Genomic DNA, 17,969 nt, shown 5'->3' on the forward strand with positions numbered 1-17,969 from the left:
GTTTACGGGGAGCATACCCCCATATTGACGCCCAAAACATCCCAACTCCCACGATGTCCTAATTGTAATACCTTACATTAGTAGAAAGTGATCTGTTATATGCACCATTCCACAGACTGGATAGCACATATCAAGACATTTGATATACCAGTCGTGATGTGTGTGTGTGTGTGTGTGTGTGTGTGTGTGTGTGTGTGTTAATCTGAATTCAGAAGTTAGAGGGCGATCACCCTATAACTAAAACGTAATATCCAGTTTGTTCTGTCTGATCCCATTCCCTTTTAAAAGCAGAATCCGCATGGCGGTTTTTCAATCTGTATCTCTTATTCTTTTTTTTAAATGCGTTATGGTTTGCTTTTTGGTTTTATTACTGGATGGTTGGAAGGGTAATCCGCTAGTTTCGGTTAATTTTTCTTTGCAAAACTAACTTCAGACAGACATTAGGAAACTGTGTGTCTAGGCATAAAAACCAATATTTTATTTCGTCGAAATATTTCGTCTTGGACTACAAAACCCCTATTAATTATAACGCACGTGCAGCCACCACACAATACAACACACAACACAACACAACACAACACAATACAATTCAATATAATACAAATAAATACTGTGTTTATTGCAACGTTTGTATCTTGGCAAATCAAAAGGGTAAATGTTGCCAGTAAAACAAAAACATACAGAAACTAGTTATACCTAGAGCAGAAATGAAACATGATGATAACATTATTGCAGTTAACAACTCTAGCCACTGGTTAAAATATACAATGCAAATGCATTATATTCACTTTCACAAGGTACACCCACACACCACGCATATCTGCATTTCAATCGTAATACAATATTATATATATAATATATATTTTTATCATATAATATCTTACATTTTCAGTGCAATCAAAGTATGTGATATTTTTCAGATCACATACTTTAAGAATTTGATAACTTTGCAAATTATATGTAAATTAGTCGAGGTCTCGGCATTAGGTTTATTGACATTTAAGCAAACGTACTTAGGTGACACTCCATCAAATAAAAACATTTCAATGGCAATTTGACACTGAAAGCTGTCCAGCGTTCACAAACCAAAACATGTTATCATAACTTTATTTTGATGTAAGGACATCCAAAATGACGTCATTCGAGTATCCAGAAATACACCGCGCCACATATTCTTACGTCATTTGAATATCTAGTAATGGCGGACTGGAATTAAAGTTGCGTGTACAGTTTACAAAAACACGTTGTATTAAGCTTGAGCTTATATGCTAAAGATATTATTACCCTCGTGTATTTCGGTATCGTCAATATCATATATTAGGAATAAAAATAATGTATTATAAGAGGCTCGCATAATACAACTTTTATTCCTAATATATGATATTGACGATACCGAAAAACATTCTGGTAATAACCTCTATATATTTATGCCACAATAATTCTACAACAGATACTAATAGTAGAAAGGCTCCAGCTGTTTAGACCGTTTAAATGATCTGATAACCATCGTATTTAAGCACTATTATATTAACTGTCTCCTAAACGAACTTGGGGTTGATAATTCGAGTAGTGCTGCATATAAGACCACTATGTTATCTGAATAAGAAATATGCTAAACACACGAATTTGTCCTTCGGACATTTGGCTTGAGCTTAAAATCCGAAAACATGTCCACTCCTCTTATATATTGGACTGCAATACGTCATAAGAATCCATACAAGGAGAAATGCATGGCGGTGTTCAGCAAATACACCACCAATCCTTGTCCAAAGACTGACCATTATCCTGACCACTATCAAGGATAACCTTTTTAGATATTGCCAAAAAGTCACCGAGACAAGTGGTATTAATCACATGTGGATTCTCAAGTGTTCCAAAGATTTACTTGAAATCATTGACTCTCAATCCAGATTAAGTTCACTAATATTAAAACATTTGATTTTTGAACATTATGCACAACAATCTCTCATGACAAACTGAAGGAAAAACTTCATTCCGTAATCAGCGAAACATCTATTACGTTGAACGCAAATACATGTTCATTGTAATATTCCACGGATCTGGACAATTTATAAAGATCGAGAGTGAAGCCAGACTAAAGTATACTCATGCAGAGATATAACGTATAACTTTACTCTTCGCTATATCGATGATATTATATCATTCAATAATAGCAGGATTGCATATTACCTTCCATTGACTTACTCATGTGTGTTTGGAAGAAAAGAAACACCTGAAGGTATTAAATTAGTTTCAAACTTGGTCTATGCATAGAGGTTCAAAGAGACACAGGTCTCTAACATAGAGATTCAAAGAGACACAGGTCTCTAACATATAGATTCAAAGAGACACAGGTCTCTGAACTAAGCTGTATGAAAAAGGTGATGACTTCAACTTTGCAAAAATCAGTTATCCCCTTATGTCGAGCAATATACCTTCTGCTCCAGCTTTTGGTGCATACATATAACAACTTCTAAGATACCTTAGACCATGTTTATTGTTTGTATATACGAAACAACGCCATATCATTCTGGCACAGAAGTTGTTCCATCAGGGTTATGATGTCTAGGGACCTCAAAGGGCATCCAATAAGGTTTATGGTGGACATTTGAAGGCTATATCTATTAATGACGATGCATCACTAACTAAAACTATTGCTGATGTTATTCCATATTTTGAACTTATGCATACGTTTTCATATCTTTGGTAAAACTCATTCACATTTTGTTTATTTTTGCAGAGTTTTAGATGAAGTGACGAACTTAAATTTTGGTCTGTCTGTCACGAATTATTTAGCACATAACAGAAATATTGTATATTGTTAGTTAAGTATGTTTAGTACCTATGGAAAATGACATAATGCGAATGTATATTATCTCCCCTTCATGTAAAATACTCGAAGTTCATTGGTTATTTAGCCTGTGACAAAACCCTGGTACCCCGCGTGGTCGGACTCAAATCTCTTATACCCCACCATTAATATCGGACTGTTGTTACTGTATTAATGTGCCATGCACAAATTCGACTATTACCAACGTAAATAAAACATGGCTGTCAAACGATTTACCAACTACTCGGAACATTATGAAATTGATGAAAAGCGAGCCTTTTATTCTGGCGAAGCATTGTAATAATACAGATAATGTTGAATTTGAATGACGTCCGCATTCCAATGACGTCACTTTGCATCTCCTTACAATAACACTAAACTGGGTACATGACGTTGCTATTGATTTTTTTTTAAACATTATTAATGCACCTGGATGTGTTCGAAGTCAGTATTGCTATTAAACATGTCGGCAAGATAAATTCGTTGTAGAAGCATCACGCGGGGTTTATGATTTTTTTTATACCCTCTGTATACCCGAGCCGAAGGCATACATCAGGTATAAAAATCCATAAATCCCTCGTGATGCTTCTACAACTTATGTTGTATTGTTGTTGCTAGTTTTGGTTACACACGGTTGTTAACACACGTACGTGTCTTAACAATTCCAAGACATACGACTGGCTACTCCTAAGTGATACCCTATGCCACCACTGCCATACCGCAAATGAAAAACCACACGATGGAAATCGATTACACTGTGACGTACAGTTAATCTGACAATCATGGGTCTGTGACGCGGAAGTCAGCTACAAGTGCAATGGCTGTAAACAACATTTAGCCGAAAAAGATGTAAAATTTGCTATACCCCCCCCCCCCCCCCCCCCTGATTTTTGAGGATATGTAAGAAATACAACAATACATTCGTGTCCGTTAAATACCATTTATCTCACAACTCGTAGTTTAAAAACGTATCAAACTCGCTTTCTCTTGTTTGATATATATAGAATACTAAACGTGCTTGCCTGTCATACCATTTTTATGAAACGAGTGAACAGTTTTGGTATCTGACGTGCAAAAGCTAGTCAGATACCAACACTGTTCACGATTTTTATAAAAATGGTATGACAGGCAAGCTAAGTTAGTATTTTATTTATTACAAACCAACTGCAAACAAGCCACATCGCAGAAGAATTGGGTCAACATGTGATCTACGTCACACGTAAACATAAACGACGTCATAGTGAGCAACGCGACGTCATCAATGTACACTTTAGATTTTGGCGCGAAGCTTGCATTAACAATTGTTAGTTAATGTTTTTAAATTCACAATAATGACTGAATTGTAGATCAGACCAGCAAAGATTGAGCTGAGTGAATGGGATTGACCAGATGTGATGCTGGCATTTTATGTATAGGGCCGTAAACAAAAGTAGCATGTCGACGACATCGATTTGTCTTTGTACACAGTGGGTCCAAATATAACGGCCATTCCATTCATGGACGTATTTCGTAATGGTACACTTTTAAATACACTATTTTGTACAAACTCGGTTAGATACGTTAATAGTCTCTGAACAAAACATTTTCAACACACTGTGCGTGGCCAAACGAGTGGGATTTTCGCTCGGTTGTAAATCCGTTCGTTTGAAATGGACTACAATGAAGGGTTGATCATTTGGGTGAAGCTACTGAATTTTCCTATTCCAACCAGTGATTCGTGAACGGCATATCATATGAAATAGTATGAAATATGGTGTGTAAATATGTATGTTTTAATGTTTATTACACACCAGTGTAAGATATTACTCATGTCATAACAATTACTCAATATCTAACTAGTGTAATATTGGTACGCGAAGGGTAATGTTTTAATTTGAATGACGTCGATATTGGTAAATGTGTCCGCATGCCTTTAAATGGTGTAAACAGAGCTCCAGGTGTGGTATATCAAAGGATCTTTTTATGTGCCGTCCTTTCTGTGGGAATGGCATATAAAAGCCACTTTGCTGCTAATGAAAAAATGTGACAGGTTTCCTCTCGAGACTACGTGTCAAAATCAGAGGTGTCGTTAAACAAAAACACAATTTGACTGATTTAAGCAAATGTAACAAAGGACATGGCATCTCTGGACATTTTGGGCTTCAACCCCCCCCCCCCCCCACACACACACACACACCCCGAACCCCCTAGAAACTTTGCTTTGCGCCTTTCATTTGTCAGCCACTACCCCCCCCCCCCCGCCCCATTGTATATTTGCTTCCATCGTGCCCGTCTGTTGGTGTTGTCTTTATAATAGGTTTCATCTCCGTTCATCCGTACGTCCGTCCATCCTACCGTCTGTCCAGAATACCTTGTGGTATTGAGCTGAAATTTTGTATATAGCTTTATCATGTACTGTTACAGATCTATTTTGACTTTCATGGCGATTTGTGTCGGGACCTATACTATTAATTGTGTTGGAATGTAGCCCGGGCCATTATATAGTCTGAAATGCGATAGTTCAGTTGTTTCTATACTATTAATTGTGTTTGAATGTGGCCCGGGCCATTATATAGTCTGAGATGCGATAGTTCAGTTGTTTCTATACTATTAATTGTGTTTGAATGTGGCAATTAATTGTGTTGGAATGTAGCCCGGGCCATTATATAGTCTGAAATGCGATAGTTCAGTTGTTTCTATACTATTAATTGTGTTTGAATGTGGCCCGGGCCATTATATAGTCTGACATGCGATAGTTCAGTTGTTTCTATACTATTAATTGTGTTTGAATGTGGCCCGGGCCATTATATAGTCTGAGATGCGATAGTTCAGTTGTTTCTATACTATTAATTGTGTTTGAATGTGGCCCGGGCCATTATATAGTCTGAGATGCGATAGTTCAGTTGTTTCTATACTATTAATTGTGTTTGAATGTGGCCCGGGCCGTTATATAGTCTGAGATGCGATAGTTCAGTTGTTTCTATACTATTAATTGTGTTTGAATGTGGCCCGGGCCGTTATATAGTCTGAGATGCGATAGTTCAGTTGTTTCTATACTATTAATTGTGTTTGAATGTGGCCCGGGCCGTTATATAGTCTGAGATGCGATATAGTTGTTTCTATTCATTGTGTTGGAATGTGGCCCAGGCCATTATATAGTCTGAAATGCGATATTTCTATACTATTAATTGTGTTGGAATGTGGCCCGGGCCATTATATAGTCTGAAATGCGATAGTTCAGTTGTTTCTATACTATTAATTGTGTTTGAATGTGGCCCGGGCCATTATATAGTCTGAGATGCGATAGTTCAGTTGTTTCTATACTATTAATTGTGTTTGAATGTGGCCCGGGCCATTATATAGTCTGAGATGCGATAGTTCAGTTGTTTCTATACTATTAATTGTGTTGGAATGTGGCCCGGGCCATTATATAGTCTGAAATGCGATAGTTCAGTTGTTTCTATACTATTAATTGTGTTTGAATGTGGCCCGGGCCATTATATAGTCTGAGATGCGATAGTTCAGTTGTTTCTATACTATTAATTGTGTTTGAATGTGGCCCGGGCCATTATATAGTCTGAAATGCGATAGTTCAGTTGTTTCTATACTATTAATTGTGTTTGAATGTGGCCCGGGCCGTTATATAGTCTGAGATGCGATAGTTCAGTTGTTTCTATACTATTAATTGTGTTGAATGTGGCCCGGGCCATTATATAGTCTGAGATGCGATAGTTCAGTTGTTTCTATACTATTAATTGTGTTTGAATGTGGCCCGGGCCGTTATATAGTCTGAGATGCGATAGTTCAGTTGTTTCTATACTATTAATTGTGTTTGAATGTGGCCCGGGCCGTTATATAGTCTGAGATGCGATAGTTCAGTTGTTTCTATACTATTAATTGTGTTTGAATGTGGCCCGGGCCGTTATATAGTCTGAAATGCGATAGTTCAGTTGTTTCTATACTATTAATTGTGTATGAATGTGGCCCGGGGCCGTTATGTAGTCTGAGATGCGATAGTTCAGTTGTTTCTATACTATTAATTGTGTTTGAATGTGGCCCGGGCCGTTATATAGTCTGAGATGCGATAGTTCAGTTGTTTCTATACTATTAATTGTGTTTGAATGTGGCCCGGGCCGTTATATAGTCTGAGATGCGATAGTTCAGTTGTTTCTATACTATTAATTGTGTTTGAATGTGGCCCGGGGCCGTTATATAGTCTGAGATGCGATATATAGTCTGAGATGCGATAGTTCAGTTGTTTCTATATTAATTGTGTGAATTAATTGTGTTGGAATGTGGCCCGGGCCGTTATATAGTCTGAGATGCGATAGTTCAGTTGTTTCTATACTATTAATTGTGTTTGAATGTGGCCCGGGCCGTTATATAGTCTGAGATGCGATAGTTCAGTTGTTTCTATACTATTAATTGTGTTTGAATGTGGCCCGGGCCGTTATATAGTCTGAGATGCGATAGTTCAGTTGTTTCTATACTATTAATTGTGTTTGAATGTGGCCCGGGCCGTTATATAGTCTGAGATGCGATAGTTCAGTTGTTTCTATACTATTAATTGTGTTTGAATGTGGCCCGGGGCCGTTATATAGTCTGAGATGCGATAGTTCAGTTGTTTCTATACTATTAATTGTGTTTGAATGTGGCCCGGGCCGTTATATAGTCTGAGATGCGATAGTTCAGTTGTTTCTATACTATTAATTGTGTTTGAATGTGGCCCGGCCGTTATATAGTCTGACATGCGATAGTTCAGTTGTTTCTATACTATTAATTGTGTATGAATGTGGCCTGGGGCCGTTATGTAGTCTGAGATGCGATAGTTCAGTTGTTTCTATACTATTAATTGTGTTTGAATGTGGCCCGGGGCCGTTATATAGTCAGAGATGCGATAGTTCAGTTGCTTCTATACTATTAATTGTGTTTGAATTTGGCCCGGACATTGATATAGTCTTGTGTTCAATGCGATAGTTCAGACATTGTTTCTATACTATTAATTGTGTTTGAATGTGGCCCGGGCCGTTATATAGTCTGAGATGCGATAGTTCAGTTGTTTCTATACTATTAATTGTGTTTGAATGTGGCCCGGGCCGTTATATAGTCTGAGATGCGATAGTTCAGTTGTTTCTATACTATTAATTGTGTTTGAATGTGGCCCGGGCCATTATATAGTCTGAAATGCGATAGTTCAGTTGTTTCTATACTATTAATTGTGTTTGAATGTGGTGCCCCGTTATATAATCTGAAATGCGATAGGCCGTTATATAGTCTGAGATGCGATAGTTCATGTTGTTTCGATAGTTCAGTTGTTTCTATACTATTAATTGTGTTTGAATGTGGCCCGGGCCGTTATATAGTCTGACCCTTTAATGCGATAGTTCAGTTGTTTCTATACTATTAATTGTGTTTGAATGTGGCCCGGGCCATTATATAGTCTGAGATGCGATAGTTCAGTTGTTTCTATACAAAATTAATTGTGTTACTGAATGTGGCCCGGGCCATTATATAGTCTGGATAGTCTGAAAATGGCCCCTGATATATGTCAAGCTGGGGCGACTTAACATAGTTGTTTCTATACATATTAATGTTGTGTTTGAATGTGGCCCGGGCCATTATATAGTCTGATAATGCACCCATAAGTTTAGCAGTAAAAACGCTTCAGTTGTTTCTATACTAATTAATTGTGTTTGAATGTGGCCCGGGCCATTATATAGTCTGAGATGCGATAGTTCAGTTGTTTCTATACTATTAATTGTGTTTGAATGTGGCCCGGGCCGTTATATAGTCTGATGAAATGCGATAGTTCAGTTGTTTCTATACTATTAATTGTGTTTGAATGTGGCCCGGGCCATTATATAGTCTGACTTATATGCGATAGTTCAGTTGTTTCTATACTATTAATTGTGTTTGAATGTGGCCCGGGCCGTTATATAGTCTGAGATGCGATAGTTCAGTTGTTTCTATACTATTAATTTGTGTTTGAATGTAGTTCAGTTGTTTCTATACTATTAATTGTGTATGAATGTGGCCCGGGGCCGTTATGTAGTCTGAGATGCGATAGTTCAGTTGTTTCTATACTATTAATTGTGTTTGAATGTGGCCCGGGCCGTTATATAGTCTGAAATGCGATAGTTCAGTTGTTTCTATACTATTAATTGTGTATGAATGTGGCCCGGGCCGTTATATAGTCTGAGATGCGATAGCTTAGTTGTTTCTATACTGTTAATTGTGTTGGAATGTGGCCCAGGCCATTATATAGTCTGAAATGCGATATTTCTATACTATTAATTGTGTTGGAATGTGGCCCGGGCCATTATATAGTCTGACATGCGATAGTTCAGTTGTTTCTATACAATTAATTGTGTTGGAATGTAGCCCGGGCCATTATATAGTCTGAGATGCGATAGTTCAGTTGTTTCTATACTATTAATTGTGTTGAATGTGGCCCGGGCCATTATATAGTCTGACATGCGATAGTTCAGTTGTTTCTATACAATTAATTGTGTTGGAATGTGGCCCGGGCCATTATATAGTCTGAAATGCGATAGTTCAGTTGTTTCTATACTATTAATTGTGTTTGAATGTGGCCCGGGCCATTATATAGTCTGAGATGCGATAGTTCAGTTGTTTCTATACTATTAATTGTGTTGGAATGTGGCCCGGGCCATTATATAGTCTGAAATGCGATAGTTCAGTTGTTTCTATACTATTAATTGTGTTTGAATGTGGCCCGGGCCATTATATAGTCTGAGATGCGATAGTTCAGTTGTTTCTATACTATTAATTGTGTTGGAATGTAGCCCGGGCCATTATATAGTCTGAAATGCGATAGTTCAGTTGTTTCTATACTATTAATTGTGTTTGAATGTGGCCCGGGCCATTATATAGTCTGACATGCGATAGTTCAGTTGTTTCTATACTATTAATTGTGTTTGAATGTGGCCCGGGCCATTATATAGTCTGACATGCGATAGTTCAGTTGTTTCTATACTATTAATTGTGTTTGAATGTGGCCCGGCCATTATATAGTCTGAGATGCGATAGTTCAGTTGTTTCTATATTAATTGTGTTTGAATGTGGCCCGGGCCGTTATATAGTCTGAGATGCGATAGTTCAGTTGTTTCTATACTATTAATTGTGTTTGAATGTGGCCCGGGCCGTTATATAGTCTGAGATGCGATATGCGATAGCTCAGTTGTTTCTATACTGTTAATTGTGTTGGAATGTGGCCCAGGCCATTATATAGTCTGAAATGCGATATTTCTATACTATTAATTGTGTTGGAATGTGGCCCGGGCCATTATATAGTCTGACATGCGATAGTTCAGTTGTTTCTATACTATTAATTGTGTTTGAATGTGGCCCGGGCCGTTATATAGTCTGAGATGCGATAGTTCAGTTGTTTCTATACAATTAATTGTGTTGGAATGTAGCCCGGGCCATTATATAGTCTGAAATGCGATAGTTCAGTTGTTTCTATACTATTAATTGTGTTTGAATGTGGCCCGGGCCATTATATAGTCTGAGATGCGATAGTTCAGTTGTTTCTATACTATTAATTGTGTTTGAATGTGGCCCGGGCCATTATATAGTCTGAGATGCGATAGTTCAGTTGTTTCTATACTATTAATTGTGTTTGAATGTGGCCCGGGCCATTATATAGTCTGAGATGCGATAGTTCAGTTGTTTCTATACTATTAATTGTGTTGGAATGTGGCCCGGGCCATTATATAGTCTGAAATGCGATAGTTCAGTTGTTTCTATACTATTAATTGTGTTTGAATGTGGCCCGGGCCATTATATAGTCTGAAATGCGATATTTCTCTTTTACTTTTACTCTACCTCTTTCTATATATATATATATATATATATATATATATATATATATATATATATATATATATATATATATATATATATATATATATATATATGTATGTATATATATATACTGCACAAAAAAACGTTAACTTTCAAATTTCACTTCTGACCCCAATCGTCCTTCAAGATCTTTGGTGGTCATAAAACATGTGTGTATATATGTATATATATATATATATATATATATATATATATATATATATATATATATATATATATATATATATATATATATCATATTCTTTTTTTTTCTCTAGGTAAACGACTTAGAAAGTTCCACATTGACGTTCACAAATGCCGTAACCTCGATTATTGTATATCGTGTGTGTGTGTGTGTGTGTGTGTGTGTGTGTGTGTGTGTGTGTGTGTGACGTTATAAAAAAAACGTCAAAGCCCAAACACGATCATAGAATGAAGAAAGTGACATTAACCATGTGTGATATCCTATCCTATTCTTTTTTGTTCTAGGTAATCGAACTAGAAATTTCCACATTGACGTTCACAAGGGTAACATTTCTGCGCTACAGTTAGTCGGCTTGTGTCATTACCAAAGTGAACCCCTCAAGTCTGGGATGGCCAAGAGTTTCCGCTGCCCCTATGAGCTGATAGGTCATTTCGTCCGACTGTGGATTGACTATGGCAACGTCGCCCTGAGCGTGTGTGAAATCGAGGTGTATGGTGCAAGGTATAGGCAATGTATGTGGTAAGAGGGTTACACACCAAGCTTAGTTACACCATGTAGGCGCGGGATGTAGGCCAGTGGTAAAGCGCTCGTTTGATGCGCGGTCGGCCTAGGATCGATTCCCGTTGTGGGCCCATTTGGGTTATTTCTCGTTGCAGCCAGTGAACCACGACTAGTATATCAAATGTGAAAATTACCAAATGCTTGACATCCACTAGCCGAGGATTAATAAATCAATGTGTTCTATGGATGTCGTTCAACCAAAAAAAGAACTTTAATGACCCCTTGCAATTCAATACAATTTCTATTGTCTATGTCTATATATTCTGTGAAAAATACAACACTGTCGAGAGGGTCATATGAATACAAATTTTAGGGAGTGCTCTCAACTGACAAGTACCGTGTCAAAAATCAACATAGGTGTAAACATTCAACACCGCCTCGTGTTGCTGTTATACGAGTGTTGCTATACCACCTGCACAGTTGTTATCACTAGTGATGTTCTAATCATCGGTTATAATCGAGTATTAATCGGTTTATCTCTACCGATGTGATGATTGATTACAAAAGTCCATAATCGATTGTGTGGGAAAATACTAAACGTACTTGTGTCTCGAGTTTAGATGTTGAAATTGATATTATAAATATATTTGGGTTGGTGTTTGTTTTCAGGTGAACAAATAGAAAAAACTATAATAAATAGTTATTAAAGGTAAAATTAGCCATTTGTAGGGTCTATCCTGGAGAACACAACAACAAACAGGTGCATGATTCTTTTAATTCTAATCCTTCTTTATGCTCATATAATTCTACCCGATTGTGTAATGGAAAGTTCATCGGTTGGTGCAAACCGAATATAACCGATGATCGATGGTGAAATTCCAACCGATTCCCAAAACTAGTTATCAGTCAGTACCACATACAGCAATTAACTTCAAATGAGGTTTTCAAAACACTTCAGAGGTCAACCTACGTGTAATCATCAAAGAAAGATTTCAAGAAGCCAATCAAGAAATGTTAGTATTTGTTTTATGAGCTGTGTTTCTCTTTGATTAGCGGGAAGCCAGACCAACATGCGTCGCAGGATCGAACCACCTCGGTGGATCCATTCAACTAATTTGATTTCTTCTTTTTTCCAACCAGAGCGCCACAACTGGTCAAAGTCCATGGCATATCCTTTCCTGTCTGTGGGATGGCGCATATAAAAGAGTTTTGACATTCAATAGCTGATAATTAATCAATCAATCAATGTTCTCTAGTGGTGTCGTTAACAAACTAACATTTACTCTTTCTTCATTTGTCAGATCCGCGTGACGGGCAATGGGCGTTAAACATGCCGGCCTCACAATCAACAAGGCTCGCAAACGTTTCTAACGCCTCTAACGCCTCTAACGCCGTGGACGGTAACTACAACAACACCTTCTCTGCTGGCTCGTGCTCACACACCGAGTACGGCGACATGAAGCCGTGGTGGCAAGTGGATCTCTTACAGATGTTGATCGTCACCAGCGTCAAACTGTACAATCGTGGAGATTTGGGTGGTATGTACTGCGAATTTTAAAGCGACATACACGAGTTTTTAAACACTTATGCTAAGATTAGACTATCACCTGTCATTGCGAATTTTAAGGCGACATACACGAGTTTTTAAACACTTATGCTAGGATCAGACTATCACCTGTCATTGCGAATTTTAAAGCGACATACACGAGTTTTTAAACACTTATACTAGGATCAGACAGTCGCCTGCCATTGCGAATTTTAAAGCGACATACACGAGTTGTTAAACACTTATACTAGTATCAGACTATCACCTGTCATTGCGCATTTTAAAGCGACATACACGAGGTTTTAAACACTTATGCTAGGATCAGACTATGACCTGTCATTGCGAATTTTAAAGCGACATACACGAGTTTTTAAACACTTATACTAGTATCAGACTATCACCTGTCATTGCGAATTTTAAAGCGACATACCCGAGTTTTTAAACACTTATGCTAGGATCAGACTGTCAACTGTCATTACGAATTTACCGGTTGAAACTAGGGTCTGTAAGTCTAAATAGTTTTCTTACAGAAGTAAGGGATGTTTTATTTAACAACATTCATTTCATTTCATTTATTATCGTGCTTATATCCAAGTAAGTTTTAAGCACGCTGTCCTGGGCACACACCTCAGCTATCTGGGCTGTATGTCCAGGGCAGTGGGTTAGTGTTTAGAGTGATGACGTGGGTGTAGTGACCCATTGCGTTGTCAAAACTTGCTCTGGGTGAGAGTCGGTACCGGGATATGAAACCCATGGCCTTTTTTATATGCAATATCCCACAAACAGGGTAGCACATACCACGTGGTGCCCAGACTGGAACGACAAATACCCCAATGGATCGACCCCAGACCAACCGCGCGCATCACTGAAGCTCTACCACTACGTCTTGTCTCACATATATACTATAAATACACACATAATGTTCTACTTATCTAGGCGCTTACATCCATACACACACTCACATGCAGTGAGAGAGAGAGAGAGAGAGAGAGAGAGAGAGAGAGAGAGAGAGAGAGAGAGAGAGAGAGAGAGAGAGAGAGAGAGAGAGAGAGGCATACGCACATATTATTATACTTATCTAGGCGTTTACATTTATACATCCATACACAAAAATAGTTTTAAAAATTATAATTATTTTATCCTAGAGGATCGACTCCACGACTTCCAGATTGACGTGTTGGCACACGCAAACGACACAGATCCCCAGAAATGCAACGAGCAGACAGGGTCTCCAATGGGGCACTCTTTCAAGTATAAATGTCTCCAGCACCTTCTAGGACGCATCGTTCGCGTCACAAAAACGATCGTTAACGGAAACCTCGACGTACTGTCGCTGTGTGAAGTCGAGGTGTACGGCAACAAACTGGGTACCATGTGCTAGTATCAGACTGTCAACTGACAGGATGAAGTTGGCCAACTCAAGGGTTGCGTTGTAATAATTTCCCCAACGGCCATCTTACGACGAGTGCGCTCAGATTAACAACTAATCGGTCGTAGAAGTCGTATATATACGATGGAAATCGAGTTGTAAGAGTGCTAAGACTAGTGACTGGATGGATGTAGAGGTTGTAAGACCAGAAAGTTGGCCAACTTGGTCGTGACCGTTGGTAGTCAGACACTAGCATCACATATGCTGACCATATCCTGGAAATATCTTGGAAATAGTTTACAGAAATGACATAGACACTTTTTTTTCTTTTTCTGTTTTTTTTTTAAAATTAATTGTAAATGTAACCAATTATTTTACAGGATCGTAAAACGTTTCATTGTAATTATTTCCGTTTGATCCAACAGTTTGGTACATCTGTTCGAGTTTGCTGTTATTACCTTTACGTTCACTGGAGCATGGGACACACACACACACAATCATTAGCCAACTGTGTGAATCGGCGAAGGCGTTCTCACAGTTAGCAGATAATTCTGTTGTTGTTCATACCCAAATGAACATAAAAGAAATAATACACAATGCATACAATTAAATCTGAAACACACTAAAAGTTCATATTTTATATTGAATAGTTTTTTGTTCTGAAACAATAACGCTCAGTAAGACAAAATACCACTATAAAGTGACGTCATCGAATATGAAGTTCCTTGACAACGTTATGTTTACGTTCATAGAGAAATGAACAAACTGGCGTTGCTAGTAATGCTGGACCGATGGGGTGACGTTAAATTGTAATACATGTAACGGAAATTTAACAGTCCTATGTCAAAGTTGAAACTACTCATTAATCGACCCCTCGCATAATCTTTCCCTAATTAACTCAAGAATAATCATTTTAAAAGTACTGCACTGGGGTTTCCCAAATAATGTGTGGCCAAATACAGCATGGTCACCGTCGTTGTTTCGTTTGTCAGCTGACCGCAAATAATTATTTAAAAAAAACCTTAGTGTGTTGAATGTGTGCGCATTAAGCAGTAAATGAATGAATGAATGGATGTTTAACGACACCCCAGCACGAAAAATACATCGGCTATTGAGTGTCAAACTATGGTAATGCAAACAAATAAAATGATGATCAACATCAATATAAAAATTCAAGATTGAAATAAAAACAGAGTGTAAAGAAATGTGCAAAAATACAAATATCACAGACAGATACTGAGTTTTATTCAAAATGTCAATTTGTGCTGTATTGACCATTCTCAAAGCGAATGTTACACCCCTGCACCACGATGAGGTTACAGCACGCGCAGGGGTATTAAGCAGTGACGTAACTGTGACACATTCTGAAGATACTCCGCTGAAATTAAATACAACACTCCTCTATTAAATGAAATTATTTTGTTATGATTTTTATAGGCATATAGCTGAATGTATAGACTGTATGTTTCTAAGCACAACACCGCCAATATTCCCACTTTGACATAGCGTCTTTAATTATTACAAAATATATTTTTCTGTTTACATCTTTATATTTATACACAGTTTCAGATCAGCCAGTGCACCACGACTGGCATATCAAAGGCCGTGGTATGTGTTATCCTGTCTGTGGGTGCATATGAAATATCCCTTGCTACTAATAGACAAAATGACGCGGGTATGTCAAAATTACCAAACAATGCGCTCTAGAGGTGTAGTTAAACAAAACAAACAAACAAACAGTTTCAGATCCTGAATACCTGAAGAGTCGGGACAATATTGCTCTGTTCTACCAGCAGTGGCAGTCCGCGGGTCCGGACACCGGGGCCAGAGCCGTGGACGGCAATATGGTTAACAACGCTGCCGCCGGCTCGTGTTCCATGGCAACCCGCGATGATCGAGGTAGTACCTGGTGGAAGGTCCATTTCGGCTGGTTGTATATCGAAGCCGTCTTGATCGTCTTCCGAGTTGACTGTTGTGGTGCGTATATATTTACCACCGTTCGGCGCAATTGTGGCGTAGCGGGGGGGCGGGGGGGGGGGCGGGGGGTGGGGCGGGGGTGTATGGGGGGTGGGGGTGGGGTGGAGCAAGTGTGTTTGCCCTACCATATGGGTTGGCTCTCCCCATATTTCTAATATGAAAACTCCTGTGCGCATATGCCAGTGTTTCGCCCTGGATGTTTTGTTTTTCTATTTAATTTTTTTGTTGATTTTTTTAGTTTGTTTGAGTTTAAGGTGGGCGGAATTTGGGAATACGAATTTAGTAGCTAGTTATAGACATAGCAAGGGGTTTACAAAAAAATAAACATAAAATTTTGAACCAGGGCCAAAAGGATGGATTTAACGTCCAAACAGCCCACCAAAAAGGAGGTTCCTGTCCTAAGAGAGGTTTGGCGGAACTCATGGCGAAATGTTGGGGTGATCGGCCCGGGATGATCGGGAGAAGTGGGGCAGGTCGAGTAGCACTCCCCCCAGATGTAAGAACCGACCCTGCCGGTACTTGTCTCTTTCTTGAGCCGCCGGAGTCTGGTCACAACACCCCCCCCCACCACCCCCTATTTCACTGCTGATTCTTTTCTTTGCGACTTTTTTTAAAACTGTGGGCGTGGGGGCGTGATTAAGCTTATTCGGTTGAGTGCTTTGCTCGTTGAGGTGCTTGCAAATAATCGCAGTTAAAATCGAACAACTTGTCCCCAATCGATCTCATTTCATTTGATTTAGCTTGATCGTTTCAATCAGTGCACCACGACCGTGGTATATCAAAGGCGCGTTGGTATGGTTTACCATGTCTGTGGCGATGCCTGTCTGTGGGATGGTGCATATAAAAGATCCCTTGCTCTACTAACGGGAAAATGTAGATGGTTTCCTCTCTAGGGACTATATAAATCAAAATTAACAAAGTTTGACAACGAAACAGCCGATGATTAAATAAACCAATGCGGTCCATTACAGTGTTGTCGTTTAAACAAAAGAAACTTTTTCTTTCTGTAGAGAAAATCAAGCTTCCCACTCTGGAAGTGTGGGTGTGCGATGAGGAGGTGTTGTGTTGGTGGCAGACAGCAGAAGAGAAGCGGTATGAGAAAGAAAGCGCCGCGGTCGGTTACCCTTGCCATCCCAACACGCTGGGGCGCCAGTACGTCACCATTAAGATAAGAAAGGAGCGGGAACACCTCCCCATGACATCCTCTCGTTGTGTGAAGTAGAGAGGTGTATGGATCCAGAAAAAAAGTATAACCCTCATCTTCTCTCCTCGCTCCCCTCCTCTCTCCCACTCTTCTTTCCCTCTTCTTCTCTCCTCTCCCTCTTACTCTCTCTCTCTCTCTCTCTCTCTCTCCCCTCCATGCTTCTTTCCCCCCTCTCCCTCTCCTCCCCTTCTTCTCTCTCCTCCCTCTCGCTCCTCTCCCTCGACCTTCTCTATCGCCTCTTCCCTTCTTCCTCCTCCCCCTCTCCTTCAACCTCTCTCTATCACCTTCTCTCTTCTCTCTCTTCTCTCTCTCTCTCTCTCTTCTCTCCACTATCTCCTCCCAATTCCCTCCATTACCCTTGCATCTCTTCTCCTCTTCCTCTCTCTCTCTATCTCTCTCCCCCTCTTCTCTCCCTCCTCTCTCTCCCTCTCTATCCTCTCTTCTCTCACCCCTCATCCCCCCTTCTCTCTCTCTCTCTCCTCTCTCTACTCT

The 17,969-nt window shown here is 39.1% G+C and overlaps 1 protein-coding gene across 3 annotated transcripts in view; it reads left to right on the plus strand.

Annotated features, from left to right (window-relative positions):
• The window catches only part of LOC121377464, a 34,953-nt gene extending 17,614 nt beyond the window's left edge, over nucleotides 1-17,339 (plus strand). For 2 of the 3 annotated variants that reach the window (XM_041505462.1, XM_041505461.1), the window contains exons 5-9: nucleotides 11,165-11,392; nucleotides 12,683-12,919; nucleotides 14,073-14,294; nucleotides 16,037-16,273; nucleotides 17,286-17,339. In XM_041505462.1, the coding sequence (XP_041361396.1) occupies nucleotides 11,165-11,392; nucleotides 12,683-12,919; nucleotides 14,073-14,294; nucleotides 16,037-16,273; nucleotides 17,286-17,326 (965 nt within the window). In that variant the 3' untranslated portion in view covers nucleotides 17,327-17,339. The remainder of the gene's footprint in view (nucleotides 1-11,164; nucleotides 11,393-12,682; nucleotides 12,920-14,072; nucleotides 14,295-16,036; nucleotides 16,274-17,285) is intronic. The other variant, XM_041505463.1, reaches the window with a different exon arrangement.
• The last annotated feature ends 630 nt before the right edge of the window (nucleotides 17,340-17,969 follow it).

Source organism: Gigantopelta aegis, chromosome 7 (genome assembly GCF_016097555.1).
Source record: "Gigantopelta aegis isolate Gae_Host chromosome 7, Gae_host_genome, whole genome shotgun sequence".
Lineage (NCBI taxonomy): Eukaryota > Metazoa > Mollusca > Gastropoda > Neomphalida > Peltospiridae > Gigantopelta > Gigantopelta aegis.